This window comes from Neofelis nebulosa, chromosome 8 (genome assembly GCF_028018385.1).
Source record: "Neofelis nebulosa isolate mNeoNeb1 chromosome 8, mNeoNeb1.pri, whole genome shotgun sequence".
In the NCBI taxonomy this organism is placed as follows: Eukaryota; Metazoa; Chordata; class Mammalia; order Carnivora; family Felidae; genus Neofelis; species Neofelis nebulosa.
Genome location: NC_080789.1, coordinates 128,986,917 through 129,012,033, shown reverse-complemented (window position 1 = coordinate 129,012,033; position 25,117 = coordinate 128,986,917). Strand labels below are relative to the sequence as shown.

General features: G+C 44.6%; 1 protein-coding gene and 1 long non-coding RNA gene across 5 annotated transcripts in view; one reads left to right on the top strand and one right to left on the bottom strand.

Moving 5' to 3' along the window:
* NMT2 (N-myristoyltransferase 2) overlaps positions 1–8,812 on the bottom strand; it is a 75,655-nt gene extending 66,843 nt beyond the window's left edge. Inside the window, exon 1 of one of the 4 annotated variants that reach the window (XM_058681832.1) lies at positions 8,594–8,812. In XM_058681832.1, the coding sequence (XP_058537815.1) occupies positions 8,594–8,703 (110 nt within the window). In that variant the 5' untranslated portion in view covers positions 8,704–8,812. The remainder of the gene's footprint in view (positions 1–8,593) is intronic. The other 3 variants (XM_058681834.1, XM_058681830.1, XM_058681831.1) reach the window with 3 other exon arrangements.
* Positions 8,813–8,926: 114 nt separating this feature from the next.
* On the top strand, positions 8,927–15,794 carry LOC131483561 (uncharacterized). Its single transcript, XR_009247769.1, has 2 exons — positions 8,927–9,095; positions 12,957–15,794. It is a non-coding gene; the product is annotated as an uncharacterized LOC131483561 (long non-coding RNA).
* Positions 15,795–25,117: the final 9,323 nt, after the last annotated feature.

The window sequence follows — 25,117 nt, the reverse complement described above, 5'->3', positions numbered from 1 at the left end:
TGCTCATGCTCTGTCTCTCTCTCTCTCTCTCTCTCAAAAATAAATAAACATTAAAAAAAATTTTTAAAAACAACAACGATGTGCTTTTGCAAAATCAAGTTTTTTCCAAAGTTCATTTATTTTTGAGAGAGAGAGAGAGAATATCCCAAGCAGGCTTTGCACTGTCAGCACAGAGCCCAATGCAGGGCTTGAACTCACAAACCGTGAGATCACGACCTGAGCCAAAACCAAGAGTCCAACTGAGCCACCCAGGCAACCTGTGAACTTCATTTGGAAAAAAAAAAAAATCTCTTCTTTCATTGGTTTTTTTCCTTCAGTTTTTACAAAATGTTAATCAACACCCAAAGGATAGTAAACAGCAAGTATCCCTCCCCCATGCCCCAAAAACACCAAATGAAGAAATTATGGGCAATTATCATATTAACTGAATCACCATCATTCTGGGAATGTACTACATGAACTTGAACATGAGTGAACACTGCCGTGGGAATAAAGGAGCCCATATTTCCCCAGTGTATGTGTGTGTGTGTGTGTGTGTGTGTGTGTTTGACGCAGTAACAGAAACACAATGTGCTCACAAAAGAGAAACTGTACAATTAAAATCCCACCTCTGTTTGGGACGCCTGCTGGGTGATGTGTGCATTGGATCTTCTCCTGTGGCTTGAAGAGCTTCCTAACTTACAGCAACCCAAAACACCCACAAAAGCACTACCCTCTCAAGTGTCAAACCAGCCGGGCTGTGGGGCTGGGAACCAGTGTGAACCAGAGGGAACCAGCAGGCTCAAGTGGATTCCTCCAGCAGTGCTGTCCACGGGAGCTGCTCAACACCAGACTCCCGAACACGATTTGCTTCTTCTAGTAAACTGACTATGGAGGCTTGACCCATCGCAGTGCTGGGAGGCAGAGGGCACCAGGGGAAGGATGCTGGCCTGCAGGAGGCCATGGGGGGGCAGCTACAGAATTTGGTCCAGAAGGGAGAGGAGATAGCCATGAAACAGGAAGAGAAGAAAAAAGATCTCACTGCAAATTACACTGATGCTATAATTAAAATTAGTCCTTTAACGGGCCTGAAGAGAAATTCAAGAGGGCTCTCTGTAATCAAGCTGCAAAATTTTTTTAAACGAGGAAATGCATTCATTTATTTTTAAACTCACTGACATTTACTGTGCTCATTACACTTGAGAAAAGTGACTGAAGAGGTGCTCAGGTTGGTAATCTCTGACCTCCAGGGAGATAAGCGTGAAACACTATCAAACAAATCACTACTTTATTGATTTACGGTCCATGCAGTTTAGTGCACAGGCGAGAGTTTACAGTCACATAGCAAGAGGCCCAACACCTACATCTGAATCTGAAATGTGGCCTGCACAAGTTACATAAACTTGGAAAAGCCCCCTTCTCCTCATCTGTTGCTACAAAGGTTCAACAAGAAAAATGTATACACGAAGTAAGAAGAACATACCAGAAGTTCAAAAAATTAGCAATTATTTTACACACCGGATCCTCTGCAGCACAGAACCCAACAGAGAATTCTACATCTCAAGTCCTTTCAATGAGAATTAGGAGGAAAAAAAAATCCTTCACATATTCCTAATGCACATATGGGGAAACTTTTTAAATTAGAAATTAATTTGTCAAGGGGGATTAAGAACCACTGAATCCATTTGATAAATCTTTGTTAGACCACCAGTATGTTCAGTGCACCAGATATGGCAAAAATCAGAGCCTGCAAGCACGGCGTCCGTGCCCAGCCTACTGGTGAGCAGACAGGTGGACACACGTTCGTGTTCTGCAGACATGTTTGGAGGTGTCAGCCTTGTTTATGATCTCCTTTTCTGAAAAGGACCACAGATCTCACTGTGGCAGGAAGGGCTGTAGGGCCTCTGGCAGGGATTATCACCTTCAGTGGAAACCTTAGCCAGACTTTGAACTTGGAGAAGGAGGCAAAGGTGGGAAGATGTAGAGAACACACTCGGGGAGAGAGGACCCCCAAGAACATGTGCGAAGCCCTGGCCCAGGGACGGGCACGGACAGGAAATCAATCCCTTTGGTGAACAGTGATGTCTGATGGCGAATACGTTGTTTTCTGCCCTACGCTATAATCAAACCTCTCCCCCTCATTATTCACAAAACCCTCAGTCAATGGTGTGCACAACAGCCTTACCTTAGTGGTTCTTGGGGGCAGGGGATGACAGACAACAAAGTGACCCAGGGTCAAAGGTCTGAGGAGAAAATGGAAAGGAGCCTAAAGCATTTGGAGCTAGTGATGGGCAGGCTGAGGACCGTGAAAGCCTCAGGCTCTAAGAAACCGCAATCATCCTGTCTGAGCTTGAGCCACTGTGTTCAGATATTAAAGAAAAGTGTGATTCTAGGATGTAAAAGGATGCAGAAACCCTCAGGTTATAGAAAGATAGGGGAAAAATCCTAGAAACTTCTAGACTAAAAACAATTCAAAACAAAGAAAGGAGTAAGGTTTCCTATACAAGAAAGGGAAGCAGATTGGCAGAGAAATAACATCTGTGCCACTAAATGCCAGATAATAATAAAGCGTTTGTGGAGTTTGGAGGAAAATGATTATTACAGAATTACACGCATGCCCAGACTGTGGTTTATGCATGAGGACAAAAGAAAGACATCTCCAGACATACAAGAATTCAGAAAATATATCATCTGCATACTCTAATTAAAAAAAAAAAATGAGGGGCACCTGCATGGCCCAGTTGGTTGAGCGTCCAACTTCGGCTCAGGTCATATTCTTCCCAGTTCGTGAGTTCAAGCCTCGCACGGGGCTCTCAGAGAGCCTGCTTTGGATCCTCTGTCTCCCTCTCTCTGCCCCTTCCCCACTCACTCTGTCTCTCTAAAATAAATAAATAAACTTAAAAAAAAATGAAAAAGTACTCAAAAAAAGAAGGTATGGTTTACAAGGAATAGTGATAAGCAACAAAAAAGGAAAGTCTAAGAAGTTTTTGACAATATGGATGTGAGTATAATGTAATAGTTTAAGAAGTCTTAATGGAATATAAGGGCAAAAATAAAAAAGGTACATGGAATTAAAATTCCAGACTATTCCAACAAAACCTAGAACATGTAAAGGAAGGAAAAGTCAAATATCCTACGCGTTTTGTCTTGGTAGAATATTTTAGATAATGGTTAATTTTTGACATTGATAGAGAAATACAGATAAAAACATACTTGTTCAAAACTTAAAGATCATTCTCAGAGTTTCGAAGAAAAGTAGGATATAGAGCTAGAAGGAAGAAATGTCGAATATCCAGGAAAGACAACAGAAGAATAAAGAAATATTCTGAGTACCAGAGAAGCTTCAAGAAGTCAAAAGCAGGATATGATCTGAGTTGTCCACAGAAAGGGCCATTTAAATTTAAATTAATTAAAATTAAATAAAATTTGAAATTCAGTTCCTTAGTCACACTAACCACCTTCCAGGTGGCTAGTGACAGCTATTGGACATTCCCATCACTGCAGAAAGTTCTAGCAGACAACACTAATAGTCAGTGAAAAACACAAGGTAACAAATGAGTCCATGTAAAGTTTGATCTCATTTATGTTAAATATGCACTTCTTAATATACATTACAATGTTAGTAGATTAAACTGTCAATAGTGGTTTCTCTAGTAAATAAGATGACCAGGTGCCTTCAACTCTTTATACACTTTATTGTTTGAATTTTTTTTAAGTAGACTTCAAACCCACTGCAGAGCCCAAAGTGGGACTTGAACTCATGACCCTGAGATCAAGACCTGAGCTGAGATCAAGAGTTGGACACTTAACTAACTGAGCCACCCAGGCACCCCTGCTTGAATTTTTAATACTGCATATTTTACTATTAAAATGAATAAAAGTCAGAAACATATTTTCAAATACATGAACAACAACAACAAAAAATCAACCAACTTTTTCTTGAACTTGGTACAGAATTTGGTTCCACTCCCTGAGTTAACTAAGCAACTGACTTTAACTCCTATATATTTAGTGTGGACACTTGTGTTAACAAACAACTTCAGCATGATGAAGAGTGTGTCCCATACCTTGATATTTTCCAGAGTTTAGGTAAACTTCTGGAAAAAGTTTGTTCTGAGCCCAAAGTGATATCACATTTCAGATGCAAGTCAGAGCAGACATTTGATGATTTCAGACTGTTACTGGAATTGAGGGAGTTGTTGGGCATAAGCTGTTAACACACCTTTCCATTTAGATCTACACAGTTGATAACAGATCAGATTTCAGAAAGGGCAGCTTTGAATTATCCTACGAAGTTCCCACAGCCGGTCTCAATGATACACAGACAAAGTCAGAAAGAACAATATACTGTGCAGAGAATAACTTCAATGTCCCCCCTATATGGGGTGTGGGAGAAGAGAGGTTGCGTTCTTTGTTCAATCCAAAGATTTAATCTTTACCAAATACCAGACCTTCATTTTTCTAAGGAGAAAAAAAAAAAAAGTCTTAAAAATGTCTCAGAATAACCCTCAAATACTACAGCTATTTCATATCTACCTCAGGGAATAATTTGGCCATTCATCTGCCAACAACGGCATATTCATAAATGTTTATGTTACTCCCTAGGTAAATATTCCTGGTAGCTGCCTCCTATTCCACCACACTGAATATTGAGGAAAACGCTCTTGGTGGGAAGGAGATAAAAGCCATCAATCTGTCTAGGAAAATGTTTTTCTCTTTCCTTTTTTTTTTGCATTGTGAAAATCTGTGTTGGTAAAGCCAGAAAAGGGATTTGGTTTTGTTGCCGACCTGAACGCTAATTTTATTTGGGGCCAATTGTGTGACAATGCCTCCAACACTGGCCAATAACTATGCTTCATGTGAGGTGTGGCAGGCCGAGTAAGAGATAATTACCACCACCCGGTGTACTTTACAAATGGGGAAAAGATGCACAAAATGGGGCAAGGACCAGAGGTGCCTGGTGGCTCAATTGGTTAAGCGTCCAACTTTCAGCTCAGGTCATGATCTCATGGCAGTTGGCGGGCTCGAGCCCCACATCGAGCTCCATGCTGACAGTGCAGAGCCTGCTTAGGATTCTCTCTCTCCCTCTCTACCCTTCCTGTGTGCACCCTCTCTCTTTCAAATTAAATAAACTAAAAAAAAAAAAAAAAAAAAAGGCAAGAATGAGAAAATAGTGAAATTTGCCCTGTCCTCAAAGTTTCCCCAAATCCCTTCCGAAGAAAGTAACAGAAACCACCTATGCATCAAACGGAGAGAAGTATTAAAGGTCCATGAGTATCTACCTAACCTCAAACCCACCTGGGAAAGCTGCACGGGAAGTCACCCTAAAGGGAACCTCTTTAGTAGCACAGTCAACCCCAGTAGAACAGAAACCTTCAGTCATCTGAACCCTTTCTAATTATTCACATAGAAAGCTGGACTGAAGTAAAATTTCATCTACTTAGAAAGTCTTTGCTAAGAAAATTACAGTACAAACACAATTACTTTAGAACTTCCAATTTGCTTGACAGTTTTCAAGTTCCCTCCATGCTCTTTACAAGGTTACTTCCCCTAATTGTGAGGCATATGTTACAAGGGAGTTATTTAAACAATCTAGGTAATCCTTTATTGGTCTTTTCACAGAGCATAAAACATTTCATTCATGGGCTTGAAATATTATCCACAAAAATGCAATGATCTTTTAAGTCCATAAAGAAAATTCCATGAAAATGAAAGAAAAGCATACATAGTAATGTTGACATTTTGGTGCAAAAGAATCTAATTTGGTATTTTCCTTTTATCTAAGGCTCTAGCAGTAAATACATGACAGCTGACTCCTGAACATCGGGGGTGTTAGGGTTCTGAATGCCTACGCTGTCAGAAATCTTTGTATAAATTTGACTCCCCCAAAACTTAACTACTAACGACACAGTGGTGACCAGAAGCCTCACTGATAACATGAGCAGTCAATGAATACCTATTTTGTATATAGATTATATACGGTATTCTTGCAATTAAGCCAGCTGGAAAAAGAAAATGTTATTATGAACATCATAAGGAAGAGACAAAATATTTGCATAGTGTGCTGTATTTATGGAAAAACATCCGTGTATAACCGGACCTGTGCGTTTCAAACCAGTGTTGTTCAAGCGTCAACTGCATACTCAATAGTGGGAAGAAATTAATTCCTTCTGGCCACCAGGATAGTATTTAGTAAATCACTGCTTTGTGTACTGACCCATACCTCGTGGCCTCAAAACGATAATTCATCATTCTTAAGTAATCTCTATACCCAACGTGGGGCTCGAACTCAAGACCCCAAAATCAAGAGTGGCAGGCTCTACTGACTGAGCCAGCCAGGCGCCGCTTCAACAATTCATCATTAAAAAGTAGAGTGTTTACCTACGAATTCCTCCAAAGGCTCCTTATTTGTAATTTAATTTAAACTGGTAGAGAAGGAAGAGGTCAAGCAGAGAAAACCTCTTTTCAAATGTTAACATTTACAAACTGGAGCGATGTAAGAAAAAAATCCAGGTTTCACTGAGCCATACCATCAGGACACAAGTCAAATAAAACACGAATACCCCCAAATCTGGCACACACCATCGAAATTCAAACCCCCCAAAAAAGCAGTCCAACAAGCCCAGCAACATGAATTTTTACTGCTGTCCTCACATTTAACAGACTACCAAAAAAAAATCCTTTTATATCAATCTCTTACCACTAGAAGCTGTTGTATTACCCGTTCCTGGTTAAAATACTTGTCTACTGGGCATCTCTACATTTCGAGTAACTGTGCTAATATATGCTATGTGGATGTACAAGACTGAAAACCTCTGAAGGGGACAGAGAGATGCCTCTGGGTGCCGATCCGGGAAATTCACACAGCCAAGGAAGCCACGGCTTCCCAGATCAGTGGACACACAGATAAATAATTCTCTGTAGCATGGACGTTCTGGACTGTGTAGGCAAGGAGGTACAGATCAAACCTTCCAAAGACTTAATAACAGAAATTACAGCGGAGAAGAGAAAAGTCCAGGGTCTCCTCAGAAAGATAATGGACAGGTGCTGAAGTTATTGGGGTAACCAGTCCCATGTGCACCTGGGCCCATTCTAGCACTAACGCTATTGTCTCAAAAGCGAATTTATATTTAGCTAGCTATCACAGGCACATTTCTATCACTGCATAAACAGAACTCAGGCTCAGATTTCTGTAAGAATTTCCTTTCCTCTTAAAAAAAAGAAATTCTAGACTTGAATTGTAACATTCGGTACTTGGAGGCGCCACCCAAGAATTCATTACAAAAAAAAAAAAGCGACTTGCAAATGGGAGAAAGATTTAGTCAGCTTTTCTTTTTCTTGATCTCTTTTAATATTTTCTAACACATTAAAAGCTCAGTAAAAGTTCTTTTCTTAAACAGATCTCCAAGCAGACGTTAAACAGAATGCAAATGCTTTACACTTTAAATCGTCAATCACTGAAAGAATCCTCTCCATGAACTGAATAAATAAGCCATCTGTGTCTAAGGCCTCCCTATCATGTTTTCAAGCTGACCCACTTCTTCAGTCACCACGGTTTGCAAAATCTCACATCCAAGGGGCGGCAGGAAGTGCTCGGTACCAGCGCAGTGTGAAGCCGACGGGGTAAAAGGGTAATGCAAACACCACCTTTCAGGACACCAGTCTTATTTAAAATGACCGCCTCCCCCCTCCCAGACTCTAAAAACAGAACTTCAATACCCTTAACCGGAAGCAATCTTTTCTCCAAAGCGAGAGCAAATCTAGTCTGCGGGGGAGAAAGGGGAGCCGGCCAGTGAAAAGGAATCAGAGGAAACCTGATCGGGTGCTAAAATCCTTGGTGCCTCTGGCTTCGGAGATCAAACACCCGCTTTGCAAGCAGGATCCGTTCAGACCAGCGGGAGCTGGCCCCCAAGCCTGAACCCAAATCAGCGGACCGGACCTGCTTTACGGAGCTCTGCAGGCAGGCCGAGCAGTGGCAAACCCGCGCGTCCGCGGGGGCTCTCCGCGCGGGGCGGGAGGGGGCAGCGGCCGCGAAGCACAACTTTCCGCAGTTCCGCGCCTCCAGCGAGCAACCGACCCGGCGCAAATGTCAAACCACTGCCCCCACCATCAGCTCCTCTTTTTTTTTTTTTTTTTTTTTTTTTTTTTCTGGAGGTGGTGGCGGCTGGGGGAGGGGTGGGAAGGTCTAGAAGGACTTAAGGAGAGGATGACAAGGAACGGAAAGGGACTTACCACCAACGGGGCCGCCACAAAGGGACGGGGACCGCGCCTCCCCTAGGTCCCGCCGAGTCGCACACCGGCCAGGACCGCACGTCGCACCCGCGGGCCGGGGCCGGGCTCAGGAGGCGGCGGGGACGAGCAGGGGCCGGCCGGCCCCGCGGCAGGTGACAGCGGCGTCGCCGGTCCCCGCACGGGGGGCCCGCGCCTCCCCGCCCACCCCGGGCCTCGCCTCCGCCGCGCCGCCCGCGAGCCCCCGGGAGCCGGACCTCAGCGGGCCTGGGGACCTCCCGCCCCCTCAGAGCGGCCCCGGCCCCGCCCGCGCCCCCGGACCCGGCGTCCGAGCGCAGCCCGCGCCGCGCGCTGTCCCCGCGCCCCGTGCCGCCCGCGCGCCTACCCTTTGGCGTGCTCCGTCTCCTCCTCATTGTCCCCGTCTATCCCGCACGTGTCCTGGTCGTCCAGCTCCAGGCTCTGCTGGCTGGCCGCAGACTCGCTGTCCTCCGCCATCGCGGCGGCGCGGGCTGGGGAGGCGGCGCTCGGGGCCGCGGGCGTGGGGGGCCGGCGCGGCGGCGTCGCCAGCAGCTCCCCCTAGTGCCGCCCGCCGTCTCCTCGGAGCCAGGAGCCGGGGCGCCGCGCCCACCGGCCCCGCCCGGCCTGGGCCCGCCCACCGCGCCGGGGGCGGGGAGGGGTGGGCACGCCTCGCGGCGCCTGGGGCGGGGGGAGGGGCCGAGGCGGAGACGGGCGGCGCGGGGTGGTCGCGAGCCCCGGAGAGGGCGCGGGCGCCGAGCCCCTGCAACCCGAGCCCTTCCCGCCCCTCATCTCTGCCGCAACACGCAGACTCCCAAAATCCGTGGGTCTTCGTTTCGGAACGCGGTCCCCGCGATTTGACACCTCTACAGGTTAGGAAGCGCGTTTAACCATTGCAGGGATCTTCAACCCAAGAATAGGCGTGCCGAGGCTCCTGATTTCTAGAAGCCTCCCCCACGCATACATACACGCAGACATACAATTCCATTTCTTGTAACTGTCTTTCCAATACACGGTAAAATCAAAGTCAAAACAGAGTGCTTCCCACCTCCCCACCTCCCCATTCCAACAGACTGGCAGGCCTAAAACTCTTAACAGAGAAAAATTCTGAGCTGCCCCTGTTTTCGGTGGACATCACAGGCAGTCCGCTCATAGCGCAACAACCATCTTGGGGGAATTGGGGTAATCCTGTCCGTGGCGCTGGGGGACTGGACAGTGTCACGTAGGCCACTTTGGCTCCGCCAAGGAGAAGTCATAACCGGGCTCTTATTTACTGTACGCAGTCTGTACACAGCAGCTCTTCCTTTGCTTTCCGTAACGGTTGGTGTTCAAAAGTCCTCCCAGAACGCAGGAAGGTTTGACGGTCAGTGGATAGTTATCAGAAACTGACCAACGAGCAAAATAGAACTTTAAAAAGCCACTTGCAATTTTCGGTGTGCGTCAGTTTTCTTGCAGAAGGTATTGGGGGCATTTTGTGCCTCCCCACCCCATTCCGCCCCCCAAGGGAGACTATGCCCTTAAAATGCACTGAGATGGAGCATATAAAGACAAAAATTGCAGAGCGATTTCAAAGCCCATCAGCCTTTTGTGACTGATGGTGTTGAGCCTGCTAAGGTTCTGTAAGAAGTGTAAAAAGGGGCCAAAACATGAAGGAAATCTAATACTATCTTTCACAATTGCAACTATTTCTGAGGCAGAAAGTCGCTTGTGGCCTCTGGCTTCAAACTTTGGAATAAAGGCAAATGTAGATCACAGAGCTTCCTGCGGCTTTTGCCTGTGAACATGAACAGTCGGATAACTGTAACCTAGTTGGGTGACCAGCAGGATCATGACCAGGAGCAAGTGTATCTGACCCGTCACTAACCTATCGGGAAGGTTCTTGAAGAGATTGTAAAAATACAAAGCAAAGGAAACTCAGCAAACATATTTATGTGGATTTGCAAGAAGCTTTGACTAAAAACCTCTCAGAAAAAAAAAAAAAAAAGAAAATAATCCTGGAGAAATAAAATGAGGGCATCAAAAATCAGTTAAACGCTGGAAAACAATGACAAACAGGGAACATCTGTTCCCCAGAATGGAAAGGAGTTGGCCCAGACGTCTGTTCAGTACAGGATTGAGGTATTATATAATACAAATGTTTGCCATTGTAAATCACTTGAAGGAGGGCAAAGTTTGCAGATGACCCGGGAGATTCCTAAATCCTATTGTCATGTACAGAAACTATTTCTAAAAATGTTTGCTTCTTCCCCTGACTTAATCCCAGAGTTTGGGGAATTGGAACCAAGGGGCATCTTCCAGAATCTCAGGTCCAAGAGTGACGTGGGGCAAGAGAGGACCATAGAGTAGCTACTAGTGTTAGAGGCCCTGGAGAATTTCCTGTCCTGCTAACTCATCTCCTGTTATAGATGCAAGACCATAGCTGTATAATTGGTCTTATTTTATTTAAAGGATTGTAACTTTTTGGTTTTTAAAAAATTGGGGTCGGGCCGCCTGGGTGGCTCAGTCGGTTAAGCGTCCGACTTCAGCCAGGTCACGATCTCGCGGTCCGTGAGTTCCAGCCCCGCGTCAGGCTCTGGGCCGATGGCTCGGAGCCTGGAGCCTGTTTCCGATTCTGTGTCTCCCTCTCTCTCTGCCCCTCCCCCGTTCATGCTCTGTCTCTCTCTGTCTCAAATAAATAAATAAATAAATAAATAAATAAACGTTAAAAAATTGGGGTCAAATACACATAATAAAAAAATATACCATCTTAGACATTTCTTTTTTTTTTTAATTTTTTTTTAACGTTTTATTATTATTATTTATTTTTGAGACAGAGACACAGCATGAACGGGGGAGGGGCAGAGGCAGGGAGACACAGAATTGGAAGCAAGCTCCAGGCTCTGAGCCATCAGCCCAGAGCCCGACGCTCGAACTCGCGGACGGCGAGATCGTGACCTGAGCTGAAGTCGGACGTTTAACCGACTGAGCCACCCAGGTGCCCCTAGCCATTTCTAAGTGTGTAGTTTGGTAGTATTATGTGTAATCATGTTGTGCGCCGAATCCCTGGAGCTCTTTCATCCTGAGAAACTGAAGCTGTGCCACTAAACAACTCCCCATTTCCTCTCTGACAGCCAGCATTCTGCCCTCTGTCCCTATGAATGTCGCTACTCTCGCTACCTCCCATACACGGAATCATGGGGGATTTGTCTGCTGGGGGTGGCTTCACTTAACATAAAATCCTCAGGGTTCATCTGTGTTGGAGCCTGGGTCAGAATTTCCTTCTTTCTAAAGCTGAATAATACCCATTGTATGGATATAAACATTTGTTTCTCCAGGTCTCCTTCCATAGACATTTGGGGTCTTTCTGCTTCTTGCTCTTGTGACTAATGCTGCGATAAAAGCGGATGAGAGGGGCGCTTGGGTGGCGCAGTCGGTTAAGCGTCCGACTTCAGCCAGGTCACGATCTCGCGGTCCGTGAGTTCGAGCCCCGCGTCAGGCTCTGGGCTGATGGCTGGGAGCCTGGAGCCAGTTTCCGATTCTGTGTCTCCCTCTCTCTCTGCCCCTCCCCCGTTCATGCTCTGTCTCTCTCTGTCCCAAAAATAAATTAAAAAAAACGTTGAAAAAAAAAAATTATTAAAAAAAAAAAAAAAAGCGGATGAGAAACAGCATTTTGAATCCCTGCTTTCAGGTTTTTTTGGCTATATATCCAAAAGGGGAATTACTGAATCATCTGGTAATTCCATTTTTCATGTGTTTTGAGGAACTGACACAGTGTATTCCATAGCGGCTGCAACCATTTTATGTTCCTACCAACAGTGAACACGGGTTGTAATTCCCTACATCCTCACCAACACTTGTTATTTTCTATTTTTTGTAATGCTAGTAATCCTATGGGTGTGAGGTGATATAACCAGAGATTTATATAGAACCCTTGTTTTTGCTTGTAAAGTGCATTTTTTTAGACCAAAACAATAATAAAAAAAATTGTAAAGCCACATCTACTACAAGGATAAAATGAACATAGTTACTGTGGTCCGTTAAATAATATGAGATGACTAACTTAGAGATGCCTTAATTACAATGAAAAAATTCTTACATAAGTCTATCATTAGAAGATTACACATTAGCTGTAAAGTAATACCGCATAATACTTAACCTCAAGATATATTTGAATATTGTCTCTTATTTTCATCTCTGGATACTATAATGTAGTATACTATAGGATACTGTAGGATACTATAATAAGATTATGGAAAGAGGCAATTAAGAGAATTTGACAACAGGACTAAAGGAAAAGCCCAAGAAGTTCATGTTATTTGCGCTCGAAATCTAAAGGTTCATTTTGGAAGGGTAGTAAGTGGAGGACCCAACCTACCCCATTTTTTCAGAGGAGAGGAAACTATTGATATAGCTGAAAAGAGATTTAATGAATCAGAAGATAGACCTGAGAAATAACCCAGAATGCAGTTCAGAGAAATACAAAGATGGAAAATTTAAAGTTAAGAAACGTACTTGATAGAACAAAAAGATTTAGCATTCATTTCACAAAAGTTCCAGAAGGAAAGAATGAGTTCCAGAGGGAGAAGATAGTGGAGAAAAAAGGAGTTCCAGAAGCAAAGAATGGGGGAAGATAGTACACTAAAACCTTGGATTGTGAGTAACTTGTTCGGCAAGTGTTCCACAAGATGAGCAAACATTTCTAACAAACTTTAACTTAAAAAAAATTTTTTTTAATGTTTATTTATTTTTGACAGAGAGAGAGACAGAGCATGAGTGGGCGAGAGAGAGAGAAGGAGACACAGAATCTGAACCACGCTCCAGGCTCTGAGCTGTCAGCACAGAGCCCGACGCAGGGCTTGAACTCATGGACCCTGAGATCATGACCTGAGCCGAAGTCGACTGCTCAACCGACTGAGCCACCCAGGCACCCCTAAAAACTTTTAACTTGATAAACGAACGATGTCTTGCAATATGAGTAGTATGTGATGCCAAACATCACATGATCACAGCTGAGCCAATGGTTTTTCTGTCTCTCTCTATGGGATTGTGGATGATCATCTCCGATGCTCCGAGGCTCTGTCTCAGGCCACGGTGTTTAGCAGAAATCAGTGATTTTTCAGAGTGTTGGAAGGTGCCCAGAACTGGCACTAGTGTATTTTTTGTCACTTTAAAGTGGACAGTCCTTTGCTTCTCCATACAAGAGTAAACTTAGGAATGCTTGGCTTCATTCTAGGTCATTGAATAGCTTCCTTGTTAAAGTTGCACAAAAAGAAAAAGATTCCATCGAGCCAATAGATAGCAGTGATTCTGTTAGTGATTGTGACATAACCTTCTCTCGTCTCCCTCATACCAGCCACAAAGGTTTTCAAAGGTAAGTGCAGGTTAATTTGTTTATTTTTCTCTATATTTTGTATTTTCTTTATTATTTTTTATTAAATTACAGTATTATAATGATTTTTATATGGATGTTTTTGGGTTGTGGAACTAATCATCTGAGTTTCCATTATTTCTTATGGGGAAATTCGCTTTGATATACAAGTGCTTTGGATCACAAGCATGTTTCTGGAACGAATTATGCTCACAAACCAAGGTTCTACTGTATTTGAGGAAGTAACGGAAGTGTATTTTCCATTGATTAAAAAAAAAACAAACCATGAACCTTTGGATTTATGTATTATCAAGTTACCAGCAAGATTTTTTTCTTTTTTTTTTTAATGTTTATTTATTTATTGGGTGGGGGGCGGCGGGCAGATAGAGAAGGAGAGAGAGAATCCCAAGCAGACTTCGGATGTTAGCTCAGGTCCTGATGTGGGGCTCAATCCCACAAACTGTGAGATCATGACCTGAGCTGAAATCAAGAGTCAGACACTTAACCGACTGAGCCCCCCAGGCGCCCTGGAAATGAACCCAATTCTTAACCTCTCCCTGTATTTATACCCTTTGCAGTATGACTTTGGCTCTCTTTCCAGGAAAAGCCCTTGAATTTGGGCTGGCTTTTTGACCTGCTTCGGCCATTTGAATGTGATGGAAATGATGGTGTGCCAGATCCAAGATTAGGCTCAAGAGGCCTTGTGTGATTCCTCTCTCTCTCTCAATCTTTCTCCCAAAATCCTGCCACTGCAACAAAGACAAGCCTAGATAGCCTCCCAGAAGGATAAGAGACTCCATGGATAGGAATCGTCCAGATAAGACCATCCCAGCGTGAACCAACCATTATCTCACCTGCCCTCTGTAGATACACTCATGATCTCAGCAAAGATCAGCTGAGCTCAGCCTAGATGAGCAGAATCGCCCAGCAGACCTGTAGATTTGTGAGAAATAAGTGGTGTTTTCTCAAGACACTAAATTTTGTGGTGTTTTGTTACATGACAATTGGTAACTGACACAGAAATTGGGATGTACGGGATGCCTGGGTGGCTCAGTCAGGTAAGCGTCCAACTCTTGACTTCAGCTCAAGTCGTGGGACCAAGCCCCTCATCAAGCTCTGCGCTGGGTGTGGAGCCTGCTTAAGATTCTCTCTCTCCTTCTGCCCCTCCCCCCACCTCTCTCTCTCTCTCTCTCTCTCTCTCTCTGAAAAAAAAGAAAAAATTGTAAACATAGGATGTTACCACGCTAAATGTGTGCTATTGGCTTTACAATTAAGAAGGAAGCAAAGATTGGAAAAGTGGTAAGGAAACCATAAAAGGCTAAAAACAATACGGTGTCCCATGTTGTGTATTTTCAAAACATTTGGGTAAAATTCTTGTGTTTAGTAACTTACAAGATAGAAAATATGTCTAATATACGTTAGACTCAAGAAAGATCATTTCGAGGCCGAATATTCAAAGTGTCAGTTGGTTACTCTTAACTGCATGTGACAGGGTTCAACAAGAAAGAGATGAGCTAAGGAAAGAAGCCACCAGTTTGCAAGCAGCACTGGAAGGAATCTAGAAGGACCAGAACTTGCAGTCTTAAAGACAGACTCAGTCCTGCTTTCCAGCTGTGATTGCTGTCTGTATAACAGGGGATGTTTGGAAAATGCTGCCAGATCCCTAGTTCGCGCTTTCCAGTCGATGCCCCCGAAGCCCTGCCCATGACTTTTGCATCGTACTGCCTATTCCTGAGAGCTGCTCTCTTCAGGCTCCTGTTTCACTTCTTCTTTTTTTTTTTTTTTAAAGTGACTCCCTTTCTAATTGTTAAGTAACCTATGACTACATGCATTTGAGAAGCACTTTTGATGAGCACTCTGTAATTTTCACCTCTGACTGCTCAGCGTTCTGCTGAAAAGTTTTCATACATGCTCAAACCAGTAGGGTGGGACCACAGTGAACCCTGCAGACCAGCTGCACTATGCAACTTCACGCCTTGCCTCCCGGAGGACAAGGTGGGACTTGAGGGCGATGTGAATGAAGGTGCCAGGGGATGCAGAGATGATGCCATACCATGAACTACAGGGTGCCCTTACCTCTGTAAACAAGAACGTCTTTGAAACCACACTGTTTGCCCAATCCCTTGAATATATCCAAGCTTTTGTCCACCAGGGCAGCACCAGACAGTGTATTGCCCAAGTTCCTATTTCTTTTATCAATAAAGATGATACATTTTTGTGTTCATATTTAGCAATCATATGTCAATATAAACAATGCCTGTCTCAGGAAACATAACGTAGTGAATGAGAGCATGAGTCTGCAGTTGATTCTGGCCCGCAGTTGCCACCCTCTAACACGCTAACTCTGGACTTGGTGATTATCACACTTTAGTATTGTCCTGTGTTTGCATTTCTCCAGGACACTGAGCTCCTTCAGAATGAGATCCGTTGTCGGTCATCTTTTCAGTGTCTTAGAGGGGGCCTGGCATATAGCAGGCACATAATGACATTTTGTTGAGTCAAATTTAATTTTAGCCTCCTTCCATCACTGTGGTCTTCCCCAGGAATCACAAGCACAATTTTCTGAGAGCTATGTGCAAGGACTGGTGAGCAGAATTTCCAAGGCTAGAGTACAGGCTCTGTGGCTCAGCACACACAGTTTTATTTCCACTTGGTAAGAGCGAAATGCAATAGTATGTGTCAAGAACTGTGAGTGGTCTGAGATGTTACCTGGCTCACAAGCTAACAAGTGGGCTTGTTACGGTGTTATTGCTGCCAGAAGACACGAGCCTCCTAGTTCAGAGACAAAGGACTTTGTCTCACGGCACAATAAGATGCAGGAGTCGAGTATATTTATGTCAGTTCTTCTTGTCCCCAAGTCCCACAGGGGCGATGCAAGTGAATGGCTGCACTCTCAGAAGTATACTTCTCAGGAGAAGAAGCTTGACCTTAGGGAAACAATTGTGTTTTTTTTTTCTTGTTATTATTTAACAAAATATTTTATTATTTTTTTTATTAAAAAATTGTAGGGCACCTGGGTGGCTCAGCATTAAGCATCTGACTTTAGCTCAGGTCATGATCTCACGGTTCTTGAGTTTGAGTCCCACATCAGACGAGCCCAAGCCCTGCATCGGGTGAGCCCCGCTTCTCTCTCTCTCCCTCTCTCTCTCTCTGCCATCATTCACTTGCACCCTACTCTCTCTCTCTCTCAAAAAATAAAAAATAAAATAAAAAATTGTAATCATGGTAAAATGTATGTAACATAAAATTTGCCCCTGAACATTTGTGCCCTTTTTTGGAAAAAGGGTCTTTGCAGATAAAATTAACTTAGGGAGCTCAAGACGAGATCATCCTGGATTACCCAGGTGGGTCCTAAATCCCGTGACAGGTCCTTCTAAGCGTGAAGCAGAGGGAGATTAGACAGAAGAGGAAGACACGGGCACCCAGGAGAGAAGGCCATGTGAAGACAGGGGCAGAGATGGGGATTATACAGTCCCATGCCTAGGAATGCTATGCCATGGGAATACCAGAAGCTGGAAGAGGCTAGGAAGGATTCTCCCCCAGAGCCTTGAAAAGGAGTATGGCTCTGGTGACACCTTAAGTTTGGACTTCTGCCCTCTAGAACCAGGAGAGAATAAACTTGTGTTGTTTTAGGCCACCAAATAAGTTTGTAGTAATTTGTTATGGCATCCCCAGGAAACAAATACAACATCACACTTAGCAGGTATGAGTTTCCTGGAGGAGATGGGCTTTGAGATGAATTTGGAATAAAAGGAAGAATTCTTGAATCTCGGGTAGACAGCAGGAGCCTCTGATGACATACTGAAGGGGAAAGACGGAAACCACATGCCTTGTGCATAATTGGCAGGGAAAGGATCTGGGAAGTGATATAATTAGGATAATTTGATAAAGAGTCTTGAAATCAAATGTGAATAAATTGAATCCACCGCAGAAGCACCCACCGATTATGTTGTCAAAGATACAGGTGGGGGAAATTGATGTAACTATAATGTCTTGAACTTCTTATGAGGAACAGCATCTGGAGGCGAAACTGCCAGTTACTCTGACTTGTTTCAGATGAGAAGCGACCCCAGTCTGTCCCAGAGACTCTGCAATAGACGAAAAGTCAAAAACAAAACAAAACAAAACATAAAAACCAAACACACACTTTTAAATAAACAACAACAAAAATCCCCCAACATTTCAATTTCAGCAATGATCCGGTGGCAGGAACGAATGCAAGATTGAATGCAAGATTGTTCGGAGGTGCCGTGCCTGAGGGAGAGTGACAATGGACAATCAGATGATCCAGGGGAAATGTGTTGGATGCTTAAATGTAGTTACCCAGCTTTCTTATAAATACAGTGAGGCACAATTGCATTTTAAATTAACTCCTAGCATGCCAGCCTTTGCATTTTTTCATGTTTACTTTTACTTGGCACGTCAAATTGATTTTTTCTTTTTTCACAACAAATATCCAACAACTTTCAAGAGGATAAAATCCCAGGTAAGCAGTGTTTTCTGTGGTTAACGAGTATTTATGGAGTATTTCCTCCGTGGGTGATGGGGAGGGTGAAACAAATGTGTGTTTCCTGGACGCCGGGGATAGAGGCAGAGACTTTCTTAGATATTATTTCACATTATCTCTACAACAGCCCTGTCATGTAGGGATGATTCCTATTTTCCATTTAGGAATCTGAGCCTCACAGAGGTTATGTAACTTATCCAAAATAGCGTCTTAGCAAATTCTTCTAGCACTCACAGCACTGGTGCGGTTGTCTGCTTGTGAGAGCAGATACTTGCGTCCACAATGCAACATCCTCTACCTGTCACCAGCATCCACTTGCTCCTGTGACACTGTAAATGGCAACTACTCACCCTTGCCAGAAGTGGCACTATGACTCCTTTTATCAGTGAGACATCAAGATGCCCCGTGCGGGCCCAGGGGAGACCTGAACGAGTGACAATATTCATGGAGCTGATCCAACTACCGTGAAGCCACTTGACAGAGGGGAAGGATGGGAAGAGCCTGGTCTTCGTGGGGTCACAGACCCTCTGAGCTCCAGGACCTCCACCTGCCAGCCTCTTGTCAGGGCAGAAAAAGAATCTCTCAGTGTTTCAGGTTCCTTGTATTGGGATATCCTGTTACTTGCAGCTGAAAGCATTCCATCCCATATGGGCAGGCCAGGCTTGTCCCCGGATGCCTGTGATGGGGTTTTGGAGGGATGGGGGTTCAGAGCTGATGGCCAAGAAAGAATTCTTGAAGACGTCTTTGGTGCAAAAAGTGTGATTTTTATTCCAGCACCGGGACAGGACCCGGGGGGGCAGGAAAGGGTGTACTGGGGGTGCAAGAGTGACTGGTTATATACTAATGGAGTTGGGGGAGAGAGAGGCAAAAGGCAGGCCTCCAGAAGGACGTTGGTATGCTAAAGAGGACTCTTAAGATACCTGAGGCCTTGCTATTGTCAGGCTAAGGTTGTTCTTCCGCTAGTAAGGCATTAACATCAGGACGGTAGGGGGTTCCTGGAGAAATGTTCTCTGAACTTCCCTCAAGTATTTGTCAGTGGGCTGCTGGTTATAAGGAAATTTAATTTTACCTGCTTTTTCCTTCTTGCCTCTGTTCTCACATCACTATGGAGGGGAAGGTGATATTAGGGGCTCCAGGATACAGAGTCTTCTAGGTTTCTGGAGATTAGGCTATTGATAAGATTGCCTTTTTCTTTTGTTCTTCTTCTTTTTTTTTTAAATATTTATTTATTTTGGGGAGAATGCAAGCAGGGGAGGGGTAGAGAGAGAGGGAGACCGAGAATCCCAAGCAGGCTCCACACCGACCACAGTGAGTCTGATGCAGGGCTTGAACTCACAAACTGTGAGATCATGCAGGACCTGGGCTGAGGTCAGACGCTCAACCGACTGAGCCACCCAGGGGCCCCAGACTGGCTTTTTCTTGTAATTGGCTAAGATATCTGTAAACTGATGGAGACTCCTGGCCTGCACCACTGTGATCCCTATCAGTTAACCACTGGTTTTTTCTTTCCTTTGTTTTTGGGCAGCCAGGCGTGCCTGAGGACTGTCACGCCTATCCCACCAGTGGGGGGAGGTGCTAGCTTGTGCCTGGTCCTCAGCCAGGTTCATGGTCCCTCATCACCTGGATGCTCACCACCCACTGGGAGGGAGAGGGCCCCGCCCACAGCTCACTGCCAGGGAGACCAGGGCAGCTGCCTCCGGAGGGCAGGACCGTCAAGACACCTGCATGAACACATCCTTCAAAAGGGGGGTTGAAAATCAAATTAGATTCCCTTTTGGGAATTTGAACTGGAGATTTGGGAAGATTTTTTTTTTCTTCATTTAGCACAGGGTGGAAAATTAAAAAAAAAAAAAAAAAAGAAAGAAAAGAAAAAAAAACCCGGAGGCTAAGAGAAAAGCTGAGTCATGTCAAGGTGGACTCCAGTGAATACCCACCCATCCGTAAATTTCCAACCCCTCTTGGAGGGTAGGATAAGCGGAGGTGAGAGGTGGTGGGGGGACAGTTGTTCTAGGTTACTACGTGTTCTATAGAAAAAGCTTGAGGCCTCAGCCCTGCCTCCACTGAAGGTATAATGATCCCCTGTTTTCAATTTCATTTATAGTTTCTGGGGAGAATTGGTGGAGGGGAGAGGAGGCTAAGCGAGCCCACGCTGAGAGTACTGTTTAAGGTAGGTTAGCGCTGCTGTTTGCTCCCTAAGCTTGAAAGGCTTAGGAAAGCAGACCTTGGATTCTTGGAAAACACCTGAGCTTTACTTGATGCTGAGGTTCGTGCAACCCCAGGCCAGGGACTCGGGGAACTCAGAGCAGCCTCAGCCTTCCCCTCCACTGACACGACCACGCCCTCTCCTTGCCCCACTCTCAGGACCTCATTTCACCCGGATCGCCTCCTCCGAGTCCCCATCTTCATATACAGCCATATGGGATGTTGAGGCTTCGATATATGAATATTGGCTTCACCATAGGAATGTATGGTGGCTATGGGGGGAGACACGTCTCAGTCCTGAGGGCCTGGAAAGTGGTAGCTACATCTGACTCAACTTCTAATCCCCCCCCCCCCCCGCCAGGAGAACACAGTGCTGACATAACACAGTGTCAATAATTGCCAGTTCAGAGAAGTCATAAATGAGATGACAGAGCTAGGATTTTAACTCGGGCCTTCTAAGCACCAAAGCTGGGCTTCGCAGCTGGACACCATGGGGAGTTGGAGGAAGAATAAGACTTCGCTGGCCCTCTGGGAGCTTCATCTTATCATGGAGGCAAGCCATCCAACTGAAATAGACTATGTCATAAAGCATCATGCCATGGTGGGTGGGCTAGCTGGGAGGTACGGAAGAGGTTCCAGAAAGGGAGGAACATGAGTTGTCCTAAGAGGCTGGTTTGCTTCAGGACTTTGGAGAGTAGAGGGCAGGGAAAGGAAGGGCTCTCCAGTCAGAAAATCTTGGTATCTGAGACCTGAGATCAAGGTCTGAGAGTCCGCATGATGGTCCAGGAGGCAGTGAGGTGACCAGTTGGCCTAGAAGAGAAGTGTAGGAGGGAGAGGACAGCAGGATGAAACCTGGAGAGCTCTGGAGGATTCTGAATGAGGTGACTTCTCAAAGTCTAATGTAACCTCTCAGGTCACCTGGTTGGCTCAGTCGGTAGACCATGTAACTCTTGATCTTGGGGTTGTGAGTTCAAGCCCCACATTGGACATGAAGCTTACCTAAACTAAATAAATAAACAAACAAATAAATAAAATAAAATAAACTCTCCACTCAGGACATTGGGTCTGACATTTTAACCAACCATATAAAAGTTACTAGAAAGGGTGCCTGGCTGGCTCAGTTGGTGGAGCATGTAACTCTTGATCTTGGAGTTTTGAGTTCAAGCCCCATGTTAGGTAAAGAGATTACTTAAAAATAAAATCTTTTTTTTTTTTTTAAAGAAAGTTACTAGTAAATGTAATCCTTTCCTCAGTAAAAGAAATTATTTCATGGCTATAATAATTAATGGTGAAGAGTTTAGGAAATACATTTTTTCATGGATTATTGATGTTTGCAGAAGATGCTACCATTAAATTTTTTTTTAACGTTTATTTTTGAGAGAGAGAGAGAGAGAGAGAGAGAGAGAGAGAGAATATGAGTGGGGGAGGGACAGAGAGAGGGGCAGACACAGAATCCGAAGCAGGCTCCAGGCTCTGAGCTGTCAGCACAGAGCCCGACACTGGGCTCAAACCCATGCACTGTGAGATCATGACCTGAGCCGAAGTCAGATGCTTAACTGACTGAGTCACCCAGGTGCCCCAAGATGCTACCATTTTAAAGTCAGAAGTGCATGCAATATTCATGATGAAATTTTAAGTGAATTCTTTATATGACTAGGTATATCTTTTCATATATTTTTCAACCAGTGTATCAGATTATATAACACTTGCAGTCATGCTTCATGCTTTAATTTGTACTTCATTTTTCTAAAATTATTTATTGTCTGGTACAAGGGAACTCAAGGAAATCTTTTAGAGATCAAACCCAACACCAAAACTTTTGTATATTTACTTTTCAGAGCTTTGGGGAGAAAACTCTAAAAATACTCTATTTTTCAAAACAGAATAACATGGCAGGTCGCATGTAGTTGAACATAGCAACTGAAAACCACATCAAGTCTTGGGAAAATATTCAGATGGCGTGATAACAAGAACTATTCTCTAAATGTTAAGAAATTCGAAGCTTGAAGGCCATTATGCTCCCACCCTCCACTATCTCCAATGGGTCATCATATCTGTCCCCAGACACCACTCCTTGGGTCAGCCTATGCAGACAGTGATGTTTGAAAATTACTGAAGAAACATTTAGAGTCTTTAATACAAATTTAAGTAAGCCAGAAGCTCTTGGGAAGTGTGGCCATTTGAGAAAGCTCCTTCTTATATGGTTATGTGTATGTCTGTGACTCCTTTTAGTGGTGAAACATGAAGAGAAGTCAGCTTTTTAATTTTACATTGCTTTCAGATCATCCTTTTGGATGACATCACACAACTTTCCACGTTTAGTGAATTGGTTGGTACATTTGTTGTATTTAGTCTTTCAACCTTTGTATGCATACCATCACCCCAACTGTGTCTGAGCATATTTGGGGCTTAGGAGAATAATGATTGAGACCATAAGAGTCAAGATACATTTCCTTCAGTGTGAAGTTTAACAGTGGATTTTGGATCGAATGTTCTACGTCCCACTATTTTACATCAAGCCCTTTCTTGCTGTCATTCTTCAAGTCACCATATAGTTGCCCTGCCAGTCTCTGCCCTTAGCTTCTTCCTTGGATAATGTACAAAGAAATGATGACAGGTGTCACTTTGTAGAGATTTTTCAGGGACCAGATCTCCCTGGAGGGCAAATATAGTGTGAAAAGTAAGGGAGATATTTCATTTTCAGAAACACCAAATAAAAGCTGTGCTGTCTAGTTAACAAAAGGTTTACAACCTATTGGAAATATGTAGGAACCCCTCCCTCGCCAAAATGGAGTCCCAAACCCTTAGACACTTTACTTCCTGGCTCTTCCCCTCTCCATTTTGCCAGCTTACTTTTCACGGGCTTTGCAATGAGCACGTGCCAAAGAACTGAAAGTCTGCATCACCTCAGGGAATGCACATTTGTTCCAATCAGGCTTACATGGCCTTACATGGGCATAGGCGACTTCCTGGTAAGGCCGGAACCTCTGTAGTGCGCAGCCAATGAGGAATCAGAGGAGGGACTTCATGCTAGGAGATTAATTGCCTGCTGTAACCGCTCTGAATGTGTCTGTCCACCAGACACCCCCTCTTGCAAGAACATTCATTAAAGCCTCTCTTCACTGTGCTTAGAGTCTCTGCGTCCCTCCTTTGATGGGTCAAGTGGGTTTATTTCTCACATATAGTATAACAGAAAGTAAAGAAAGGTGAAATTGACTGTGGAGGGGCGCCTGGGTTACTCAGTTGGTTGAATGCCTGGCTCATCATCCCAGGGTCATGGGATGGAGCCCTGCATCAAGCTCCTTGCTGGGTGTCGAGCCTGCTTGAGGATCTCCTTCTCCCTCTCCTCCTGCCCCTCCCCACTGCTCATGCCCACTCTCTCTCTATCAAAATAATAATAATAATGATTAAAATAAATTTAAAAAAATTTTTTTATAATTAAAAAAAAAAAAAAAGATGTTGACCATGGTGAAGCTCAGGCTTTTGTTTGGCTCTCCTGTGGGTTCTTCCACTGTGGCCTAGAGCCTTTGATTGTTCAGGCTTTTAGCAGAGGAGGAACAGGTTGGTACTTCCGGATTCCTGCTTTTGCTTTCAGCACAGTTGAGCCTGACCAAAGGGATGAAGGAAAGCTGAATTTCTAGTTCCCTTTCAACTTCTGGCTAAGCCATCCTTCATTCTTGGGTAAGAGTAGGGATCCTGAGTGGATGAGTGGAGACGAAAGTGTGGGTCCGTTTACTGCCTGCCTCCTGCCTGAGCATTCATGCTTCCTCACCAGGGCCTGCCTCTGACTTGACACCTTGATCTGGACTGTGGAGTCAGGTTCATTTTTTTTTTTTTTTAATTTTAACGTTTATTTATTTTTGAGACAGAGAGAGACAGAGCATGAACAGGGGAGGGGCAGAGAGAGAGGGAGACACAGAATCTGAAACAGGCTCCAGGCTCTGAGCTGTCAGCACAGAGCCCGACGCGGGGCTCGAACTCACGGACCGTGAGATCATGACCTGAGCCGAAGTCGGACGCTTAACCGACTGAGCCACCAAGGCGCCCCGGAGTCATGTTCATTTAATTCCTGGCTCTGAACTCCTGGCTTCTTGGTGTATCCTCGTCTGACATCTTGCATCTGGCTTCAGTCCTGGGTTTCAGAAACTGACGCTGCTTCCTTGCTTCTGCTCTTCTAGCCTAGATGCATCCCCCCTGCTGTTCTGCATTCTCCAGCTTGCTTTCTGACAGGACAGGCCGGGGAACATCGCTGGGTCCTCAGCTGGCCGTGCAACTGGCTACTGGACATGTCCCAGCAAATACAGTTCTCTCTTAGGTGCAGGCTCCTCGGGTCCTCCCTGTGAGTCACCGTGCAAGTGACTGTACTTGGTCATGGGCTGTATGTACAAGGTCTCAAATGAGCCCTTGGTGGGGATTTATTGTTTAAAAAAAAATTTTTTTTTGACATTTACAAAATTTCTTTAAATTGTTTGTTAATGTTTCTTTATTTTTGAGAGAGAGAGAGAGAGACAGAGAGAGACAGAACCTGAGCAGGGGGGGGAGCAGAGAGAGAGGGAGACACAGAATCCGAAGCAGGCTCCAGGCCCTGAGCCATCAGCACAGAGCCCGACATGGGGCTCGAACCCACGAACCGTGAGATCATGACCTGAGCCGAAGTCAGTTGCTTAACCAACTGAGCCACCCAGGCGTCCCTGTGGCCCATCTTTTTTTTTTTTTTTTTTTTTTTTTAAATTCTTTTTAACGTTTATTTATTTTTGAGACAGAGAGAGACAGAGCATGAACAGGGGAGGGGCAGAGAGAGAGGGAGACACAGAATCCGAAACAGGCTCCAGGCTCTG